The sequence below is a fragment of the Monodon monoceros genome, unplaced genomic scaffold (genome assembly GCF_005190385.1).
Source record: "Monodon monoceros isolate NGI ecotype Baffin Bay Population unplaced genomic scaffold, NGI_Narwhal_1 Super_Scaffold_9, whole genome shotgun sequence".
NCBI lineage: Eukaryota > Metazoa > Chordata > Mammalia > Artiodactyla > Monodontidae > Monodon > Monodon monoceros.
The window spans coordinates 51,392,839-51,403,298 of record NW_021703786.1 but is presented as its reverse complement, the minus strand read 5'-3'; the positions used below and the strand labels follow the sequence as shown (position 1 = coordinate 51,403,298).

General features: G+C 49.5%; 1 protein-coding gene across 4 annotated transcripts in view; it reads left to right on the top strand.

Moving 5' to 3' along the window:
• The window catches only part of NXN (nucleoredoxin), a 139,839-nt gene that overhangs the window by 117,576 nt on the left and 11,803 nt on the right, over nt 1-10,460 (top strand). For all 4 annotated transcript variants that reach the window (XM_029211051.1, XM_029211053.1, XM_029211052.1 and 1 more), the window contains exons 3-5: nt 893-1,026; nt 1,543-1,643; nt 3,257-3,363. In XM_029211051.1, coding sequence (XP_029066884.1) covers nt 893-1,026; nt 1,543-1,643; nt 3,257-3,363 — 342 coding nt within the window. The remainder of the gene's footprint in view (nt 1-892; nt 1,027-1,542; nt 1,644-3,256; nt 3,364-10,460) is intronic.

The window sequence follows — 10,460 nt, the reverse complement described above, 5'->3', positions numbered from 1 at the left end:
CACACACACACACACACACACACACACACACACACACACACACACACTCCACTCTGAAACTTGTTAAAAACCCAGCTTCCCTGCCTCCACCCCCAGAGATTTTTGGATCCATTTGTTTCAGGGTGGGCTTGGCCACCTGCTTTTTCAGCCAGGCTGTGCTTCTTTCTCCCTCCCATCCCCCACCCGCCCCAGGCGATTTTGAGGCAGTGGTCCCTGGACCACCCTGTAAGGAAACGCTGTTCTGTTGAGTGGGGGAGCATATCATTTGCTCTTCCTGCCTGGGGCTTACGTGTCACCAGAATGTCGACCATCTGGGTTGAGTGGTTTTACGCTTTCCTTTCAGTAGACTGAAATTCTCATCTCACTTGGTTCCCTGGGCCCCAACCCAGACCAGCTGAATCAGAATCTCTGGGGGTGGGGAATTTTACAGTTCCCCAGCTGATTCTAAAATGCAGAGTTGAGAGCCACTGAGAGTCCAGGGTTGGAACGGAAGAAATTCACAGTTAATACCCAAGGCAGTGATTTCCCAACTGTCCCATCATCACAATTACTCGGGGAGTCGTTTTGCTTTGTTTTGGACATGCATCTTCGGCCTTGCCCCTGAATCCTGAGACTGGGGGTGGGGGGTGACCTGGGCTTCTGTACTTTTCAAAAGCCCCCCAGGAGATGGGTCCTGTGGTCATCCAGGTTCAGGAACCATTGCCTTGAAGGTAGGTAGGGCTCTGCCGTGGATGAGTCCTGCTTTTATTCCTGCTTTAGCTGTGAATTCTATGGATATGTTAAAAAATACTGTTTGGTGATAAAGTTGTCATGCTCTGCAGCCCTGAGGCCTTTTGGGTCAGAGGCCACGAGGAAGAGTCTTAACATTCTCGCTATCTGTTGCCTGTTTCAGGTTTGGAATTCCCTTGGGGGCCTAAACCCTTCAGGGAAGTCATTGCAGGGCCCTTGCTTAGAAATAATGGGCAGTCCCTGGAGAGCAGCAGCCTGGAGGGGTCTCACGTGGGAGTCTATTTCTCTGCACACTGGGTGAGTGTTTGGTCCCTCTTTAGTCCAGACAGAAGGGAGCAGTGATGTCACCACCAGCCCCAGCTGGGGCTGGCTTCTGGAGGTGTCACTTCCCGGCATCCTTGCCTTCTCCTGTGCCCGATGCATTGCTGGCATGCTGCCAGCGCTTACTGTCATGAATGATATTAGCGGCAAGAAAACGACTTCTTTGGACTGGCCTAAAAGGGTAGTCCTTCCCCCTAAAACATAAATAAATAAAAAGAGGAGTCCTCCTAACCCATTCTGACGAGGCTCCTCACGGGCCCCGCGGGAGCCCGTTTTAACTGCTGCCTGCTGGCACCCACGTGGATGGGGCAGGGCCTGTGCTGGATACACGCTGTCACGAGAGGCACGTTTGTTCCTGCCTCTTCCATAAACTGGAAACACGATCCGAATCCTGCTTGGGTGTTGCTGACCTGGCCTCTACGGGCAGGTGGCTGGGAATTGGGAAGGAGAAGGCGCAACGTGAGGCTGCAGGATCCCATTCATGTTTTCCAGTGTCCACCCTGCCGAAGCCTCACCCGGGTCCTGGTGGAATCCTACCGGAAGATCAAGGAGGCAGGCCAGAAATTCGAGATCATCTTTGTTAGTGCAGACAGGTAACGCGTGCTGGGGAGAGCGGCGGTGCATCTCCCCTTTTCTCTAGGTGGATGTCTCTTGCCATACACATCTCGCCTCTTTAAGCTTAGAGCTTGGGGGATAGGGATCAGGGAAGACATATCAGGGATGATTATCGGAGGGACAGATACGTTTCATATTTACTCACGTAATTGTCTGAAGGGGAGCCAAGAAAAACCCGTCCTCGCTGTCATCATTACGGGACATCCCAATTCTGGCCTGGGGCATTTGAGATTAGCGCGCATTTTTTTCTGATTAGTTCAGCTTTGTGGATGGCGGTGAAAGGATGTGGAGGGGGGAGGATGGAAAGAAAAGAGCCGGAGACTAATGGAATGTGGCACCTATCCTAGTGGGCTCTGCAGTCATTTCTCGTAGCTCTGGCCACGTGCTTTTTCTAGGGGCTCTCCTCAAAACAAGAACAGACATTCTTCCTGGAGTACGTCAGGGCCTTTTAGCCTCAGTCTCCTCTGTTTCTTGCCCTCTTGCCGGCTTTAGTCATCGGTGACCTTCCTTCATCTCAAAACTCCAGCCCCAGTTCAGACTGAGCCACCAGGTATTCTGTTCACAGAAGGGTCTCTGAGATGGCAACACACGGAGGGCCTTGTGTCCACTGTCGTACCCTTGATGTCTGCATGATGCTGTCCTCAGTTTATTGGCCCGTGGGCCCCACCCCACTACACCGCGCCCCCCAACCCCCCCACCCCCACCCCCCGCATGGAGTGTGGCAAGCCTGAAGGCATGCCACAGGGAGGAGTCACTTTGTTAAAGCCTTAAACAACATCAACTTGGGAATTCCCTGGCGGTCCAGTGGTTAGTAGTCCGCGCTTTCACTACTGAGGGTGCGGGTTTGATCCCTGGTCAGGGAACCAAGATCCTGCAAGCCCCGTGGCGCAGCCAAAATAAATAAATAAATAATTAAAAAGTCAACTTTATTGAAGTACAATTTTCATACAATGAAATTCATACATTCTGGGTGTCCAGTTCAATGTATTTTCACTAATGTATGTACCCGTGTCACCATCACAGTGAAGGTGTAGAACATTCCCATCAATTAAAAGAATCCCTCGTGCCTCTTCTCAGTTAATCCTCACCCCCAAATCCCAGCCCCACAGATCCCCGGATCTGCTTTCTATCACTTGATTAGATTTATCACTCCTAGAGTTTCTTAGACACGGAGTCGTAGGTATATGCTTGGTTAAGTGTCCTGTACGCATCACTGTTATGTGCACAGATAACAAACATTGCGGGGAATGTGGTATCTGAACATCTAGACTCCTCATAAAAGTAAGACCTGTCAATGTTGAAAAAGGAGAAGTTAAGCGTGAGCTGAATGTGTAGGGTGCAGAGAAGCGGGATGTTGAAGTGGCCTGGCATTTCAGTTTGGCGTCCACCTGTTGTGTGGAGCTTTGCTTTGGGGTGTGCGCTGGAATGGGTAGGACAGTGTCCTCCTCCGGCCTGGTGTCCGAGCAGCACGATGATTAGAAGCCCCGGCATCTGTAGGGCCCTGGGCACGACTTGGTGGAAGGTGGGGAGGACCCAGTGGTGGTGCCTTGTGGGGTAATAGGGCTTTGTCTCCCTGTGTGTGTCTCTGTAGGTCAGAGGACTCATTCAAACAGTACTTCAGTGAGATGCCGTGGCTCGCAGTTCCCTACACCGACGAGGCCCGGCGGTCGCGCCTCAACCGGCTGTATGGAATCCAAGGTAGGTGTGCCCGACTCGTGGGTTCCTTGGAATCCTGCTCGCCTGTCTGGGCTCACCACCTCTTTGGCTTTCCTTCTAGAGGGAAAAGAACATCTTTATTTCCATGAATGTTCACATTCTTTAGCATCTTAAAAAGATGCGGTGGATTTTAAGGTATGTAGATTATCCCTCATTAAAGCCTTTTTTTTTTTTTTTTTAAATGCTTGTCCCAGTGAGACAGCTACTTCTCACCATCTGGCCTAGTGGGTTCTAATGTGGTTGGGCTATGGAGAACACCTGCCCGATGACTCGGCCAAAACCCTATCCCAAGGTTCTTTCTGTCAAACAGACCTGAGGGTGACCTTTGGTTCTGTTACTCAAGCTCCTTGAGCCTTGGTTTCCTCATCTGTAAACTGGATGATATATCTGCCACAAAGAGTCGCTGGGAGCGTTAATAGGATAATGCAAATCCCATACTTCGCACGTTCCTGAAGTGTCATAGTGACGGCTGGCTGAGGGGGTATTGCCTTTTAGGCAAGAAAATTGATTTCCTGAGTGTGTTGAAAACTTGGACTTGAAGTACTAATCATGGTGTTTTTCAGAAATAATGATTACTAGTGAGACAATCTGTGTTTTTATTCTTTATTATGTGAATACCTCCTTCCCAGCCTTCACCCAGCCAGGTTTTTTCTTGGTGGCCTATTAAGAGTTAAATTCATTGTCTTTGTATCAGTGGTACCAGATCCTGGTCAGCCCTAGAGAGATAACAGCTAGTATTTGAGTTCTCAGTGTCTTGGTTTATAGGAAGTGGAAAAAAAAAGACAAATCAAGATCTACCCACCAACTCCACAGCTTGTGGGGGAACTCATCAGGTTCTTTAACCTTTTTTCTTCACCATTTAGAGTAAGCATTTGGCCTTGTTAGGAGCTAGTTTCAAAAAATTAATATTTCATTTAAAATTGGTGATTCTCAGTTTCAAATGTGCATAAGAATTCCCTGGGGATCTTGCGAAAATGCAGATTCAGATTCAGTGGTTCTGGGGTGTGGCTGAGATCCTGCATTTCTAGCAAAAGCCCCCAGGCGATGCCACTGCCGCTGGTCCAGGGACCACACTTTGGGCATTAAGTCTAGGTCTATTCATCCTTTGAGAATTTTGGAGCCTTACGCCTCCTACTAATAAAAAAGATGAAAGCAGTTTTCTTTCCAAGCAGAAGTGGAGAGACATGACATGGTTTACTGGTCCAGAAGGACGGGTACCAAGTTGGTTAATTTAAAGGAGATGGCCCAGGAGTATTTCCTTCCAGCACTCTGCTTGCAGAGAGCCTTAAAGCATGTGTGCCTTGGGGTAGGAGCAGTATTGCTTGAGAAAAGTGATGATCCTAGGCCAGTCGTACTAAACAGAGGGTTGAATTGCCACTTGGTGGGGATAAGTAAAACTTCATGTCTCTCAGTTCACTTATTCATTCATTCAACAAGTATTTGCTGAGGGTTTACCCCTCTACTGCTGACTGACCTTGAGCAAGTTACTTAACCTAACTTTTTTCAGTAAAACTGGGCAGTTTCACTGTTGGATACAGAGTAGGCACTTAATATTTAACTGACTGACTTAGGGGAAAAAAGGGAAATATTTGATTTTACAACCTAAAAAAGATAAACTTTTGGATGTCAAAAAGCTTACTAACAGAAAGGCAACTAACAGTATTAATAACACATGTGGCAAAGAATCTATATCCTTCATAGAAAAAGAGCTCTTTCCAGATACCAGTCCAAAAAGAGAGAGAGACAAACAATTTAGTTGAAAATATGTACAAGATATGAGGTGGGCAATTCACCTGATGCATATTGTCAGAATGGATAAGAAAAATATTCAGAATAATTTTCATTCATGATTTACTGATTAAAACACTGAATTTGTGTCTATCACATTTGCAAAGAACTCTACTTGCCAAAAAAAGATAATCCCCAGTATAGGAAAGAGAGCAGACTGCTAGTGGGAATCTAAATCAGGACAACGTTTCAAGGAGAGAAATTGGCAGTGTACACCAGAGGCCTTAAAAATCTATAAAGCCTTTAATTTCAGAATCCCACTTGTAGGAATTTATGTTCAGGAAATTACCCTCTAGCACCCAGCAAAAACTGAACTTCTTTTGCAGTTGGAGGTGCATTTTTGTTTTTTGTTTTTTTCTTTCATCTTTCGTATACTTTGGATTTCATCACAGACCACAGTTCTTTCCTTGCTGTAGCCCCTAGAAAACTCAGAGCTGAATTTGTAGCCACCTTTAGCAGTTTTACAAAGCTGACCATTTCTCTGCGTGCCCTTGACCCTAGCTTGGTTTTCTCTTCCTTCCTTGTTTTCCTTTCAGTGGGATGTTTTCATCAATTTTTTATTGGATTATATCATGCACTTTTTAAGCAGCCTCAAATCCTTTTTGGAAAAAAGCTGGAGTAGATTTAAATGCACAGGATTCTATTTCTTGAGCTCCAGCTAACCACCAATACTGTACACTGAGCTTGGTGGGGAATAAGAAACCAGAAGGGTGTCCCAGTGCTGCCCTTGAGTGGGCAAGATGGGATTTACATTGGGAAATAACTACAGTAGGATGATATCTTCTGAAGAACTAAAAAGTGTTGGTCAAATAGGTGTCACTTTGTACAAGGGCTCAGCAGACTGAATTTGTCCCAGAAAGCAGAGTGGGTGCTGGGCTTCACTTGGCCACTCTGCTCAGTCAGGCAGCCTCTCTATATGGAGGCATCTTCTTTCCAAACACATGTCCTCAGTGAAGCACAGCCTTTTCCTCTCTGAGGAAGGGAGTTGCCCTTTCTTGGGGGTGGAGGCCAGTGAGGTGCAGGTCATATTCTAGTGGTTGATGCTAAGGCCCTGAGGTCACCTGAAAGTAATAAATTACCAAAGGACAGTCTATATCATGCAGAGCCAGTTTGAGGGTGGGGGTTTCTACCCTCCCTGTGCTCTGTGAGATGCTTCTTGGGGCCCTTGTTGGCGGGGTAGGCACAGAATAGCAATCTCCTAAGGAGAAATCACAAACCCTGTAAGATTCCGCACAAGTTCTGGGCACACAGCTGAGGCTAGAAGGTACCCTTCTGTCAGACATTGGCAGGGCACGAAAAAATTAAATTGATCGTGGGACTTCCCTGGCGGTCCAGTGGTTAAGACTCCGCACTTGCACTTTAGGCGGTGTGGGTTCGATCCCTGGTTGGGGAACTTAAGATCCCACATGCTGCATGGTGTGGCCAAAAAAACAAAAAAGGAAAAAAAATTAAACTGATTGTTTTCTGTCTGCCTTCAGAGAGCAGAGAAGGGAACTCTCCTTGTGGATTCTCCAGCTATCGACATGTAAATATTACAGCAGTAGGAGCCCTGGTTGCTAGGTGTGGCCCAGACAGCCAGGATGCGGGTGACCACAAATGAGCAGGAAGAGAATGGAGAGTTTTCAGAGATGCATTCATTTGGCTCAGTCTCTTAAGGCCTGGCAGTGTGAGGATGGGTACATATGTGGTTCCCAGACTTCAAGGAGCCCTCAGCTGAGAGTCAGAAAGCTGATCTGGAGAGGCCCTGTGCCCAGGCAAGCAGCGGCCGGGCAGCCACACAAAAGAACCCAGCTCTGGCCGGCAAGTGTCCTCTGCAGCCCAGCCCTGCACCTGGCCCGTCCCGCTGCTCCTTGTCTGCTGGCTCCACGGTGTACACTCCCTGCCATCTGTACTAGTCCCTCCTCAGCTTGGACCAGCCTGCTTTCCCAGCTCTCTACCTCCTGCTGCCTCACTCTTGGGTCCTCTCTCTGGCACAGTGTTTTCTGCCAACTGCTCACTTGATCACTGACCCCTTTGGCTAAGCCTTAGGAGTCATTCCTGCAAGCAGCCTGTCAGACATTGCCGGCTGACCCTGATCTGTCTGTCCGCCTCTGGCCCTGTGAAGCCAGAGACGCACTAAAGCACGGTGAATCGAGAGTGTGGAAGAGCCACACAGGATCCTTTTCAAGGCAGCATTTAATGAAGGGCAGACAGTGGAATAGTCTGAATTCACGCGAGACTCCGGCTTGGAGCTCTTGAGCCCAGAAGGCTTCCTGGAGGAGGTGACTCTAGAGCAGGGCCTTACAGAATGGATGGGATTTAGGTAGAGGGTTTGAGACATTCCAGGGCAAAGGCCAGAGTAGGATGTCCATGGTGTACTGTAGGGCAGACTGGGTAATAAGGCTGGTGATGCCACATCACAGAAGGCCTTGAGCACCAGGCTGTGGTCCTTGAACTTGGCGCTTTGGGCTTTAGAGCTTTTTGAAAAATTTGATTAAGGGGAGATCAGTGCAGTAGTGACATGTAAGCTAGACTGGAAGAGAAATCCCAGAGGCATGTTACCCTCTGATACTTCTGATGGACTCACTGAGCTCCCACTGTAGCCAGACCTCAGGCTGTGGCTCACGACAGGCCTACCTGTGGGGAGAGAGAGGGAGGCTGCTCCCTTGGGCTCTAGAGCAGGTGGCCCAGGCGGCCTCTGCCTCCTTCCAGCCTCACAGGGTACTTCAGCTTCATGGCAGTTTTTGGGTTCCCCGGTGCATTAGTTGTTAGTAAGTTCTTTGGCAGCATTTCCATTGATCTTACCAGTCAGCATCCCACTGCGTTTGACTACCAAAATATAAGGTAGAGAAAATCCACAGCCTGTTCAAGGGGGCGGGGTTCCGAGGTCCCGGGGCCATCACTTTCCTCCCTGTCGGCATCTCCCATGGCCCAGACTCCTCCCCTGGGTGAGTGTCTCCTCAGCAGACCTGCTTTAGTGGGCGTATGGCCGGCTCTCCTGAATTCCCTCAGTCTCCCTCCTCTCCACCATGAAGCATGTTTTACAGCATCAGGTCTGTAACTCAGAATGTCTGTGTGTCTCTCCATCCCCTTTCTTTTATCTTGCTCAAATAGAGCCCCCATGTCCTCTCCAGGTGCACCGCCCTCCCAGCACCTCCACATGTTCACCAACCTGGAAGCTCTCTGAACCCCATCATTTTGGGGCCTTTATGGAGGTTTCACTATGTAGGCATGAGTGGTTAAATCATTGGCCATTGGTGATTAACTCAACCTCCAGCCCTTCTCCTTTCCCCAGCTCTTGAGGTCAAGGGCGTGGAGCTGAATGTTCCAACCTTCTAACCACGTCTCTCTGGTGACCTAGACCCGTCATCTCGCGAGCATCCAAAAAGACACTCACTCTTACCACTTCCATTCCAACAGTCTTGGAAGCTCTTGTGTCAGGATCTGGGACTAAGACCAAATATGATAACAAAAGATGTTCCTATCACCCCAATCATTCAGGAAATTATAGGGGTTTTAGGAGCTCTGTGCCAGGAGCTGGAGATGAAGGCCAAATATATACGCCTCATTATGTTACAGTATCACAATGTGCACGTACATACACTCCATACATATGCAGAGTCAGTGGAGGGTTCCAGCGACTGTCTGGTCTTCTGCAAATCCCGCAGCGCTCTATCTGGGAGAGCTCTTGCTCCCTGCTTGACTCTGTGTCCCGGTTTCTCACCCCACTTTCTGTCTCCTCCTGAATGTTTTGATGAGGGTGCTTTCACAGAGCAGTATGAGGTACCTTCCCCTGCCCGCACCCAAGCTGAGCCACCTCCACCTGGCCTGTCTTTGGGCCTTATAGCGCGCAAATGACTTCATCAGACCATATTGAGGCCCATGAGGGCAGAGCCGCTCTGTGTCACCTGGACAGGCTTGGGTGAAAATGGGCAGTGCAGAAGAACCTGGAATCCTCTGAGCATCTTGGGAGCTGGGCTCAGAGCGCCCCCGGATTCTGAGTATCTTCCAGCATCCCGAGGAGGCCTCGCATAAGATGCTGCCCCTTCGTTCAGGTGTCCATCCAGATGGTGGTGGGAGAGTCTGGGTCTTGAGGCTGTGCCCTCCAGTCACCCCTTTCAGAGATGGCAGGACCTGCTGCAGGCCCTGAGGAGGCATCTGCTCCCAGGCTGGTTGCTGGTCCCTCGGGTGCTCTGGCCTGAGCCCGGGCCGTGTTAGCTAGCAGTCTTCATGGGGCCGCTTGAGTTCACCAAAGCCTGGCATGTGGCCTCCATCCACTTCCTTTGCCTTGGGGAGTAGCTGGGTTGGCCTCCCTCCTCCCAGCACTTTGTGCAGACTGGGGAATTTGTAGCCCTATAAGCTGCTGACAAATGCCTTTCTAAGGAAAGGGTTTAGACACACTTGGCAAAAGGCAGATTCCATTAGCAATTCTGTAATGCTGGCTGTTGGAGAATACCATGTTCTGCGCAGGGAGGCTCCGAGCCCCTTCTCTCCTGGGTTAGAGGCCCTCACTGGCTTTGTTCCTCTCCTCCCCACCCCCGCCCCCGCCTCTGGGGCCAGCGACAGGGCCCAGGGTGGACGGAGGCCCTGCCACCAGGAGAGCAGCAGGGAAGACCAGGAGGCAGTTGTGTGAGGCCCGTCTCTCTCCCAGGATCTATTTATCTTCTGTTTCTCTGTTGCCCTCTTATTCCTTAGCCTTATCCTCTGGCTTTTTCTTCTCCTTTTCCCCTTTCCCTGCCTTTCTCATCCATTTCCCGCCCTTCTCCTCTCTCTTTCCCTTCCTTTGCCCTCTTCCCTGCCCCTTTCACAAAATGGACTTGAGGCAGAGTGTCTTTATTTTCTATAGAAACGAAACATTCAGCCATTGTGCTTTTCAATGAGTAGAGGGTGAGGGGCCCACGCTGGTGTTTTTTGTAGGCAAATCTCAGTATTGAAAGGGCTGGCGCAGGCTCTGTGGAGCTGGCCCCCTGGGCCTGGGGAGGGCGGCTGGGGGCTGTCTTGGGGCCTACAGAGCAGCCTCAGTGCTCTTCTCTGCTCGTCTTGTTTCATTCTGAAAACATAAAAAAAGGAAAAAAAGGAAAGGACAAAGAATAATGTAACAAACACCCATGTGGCCACCACCTAGAACTGACATCTTTGCCTGAGGTATTTATCAACGAATGGGAGCATTAAACACAGACCAAGTGGGGTTCCCTTTACTCCTCGGTGGAGCCTTGCCCCTTCTTTCTCCCCAGTGGGGGAGGGCGGTGACACTGTCATCCATTCATTGTGAATATCCCTCATCTGTCTTCAGATGTTCACTGCGTCCTGAA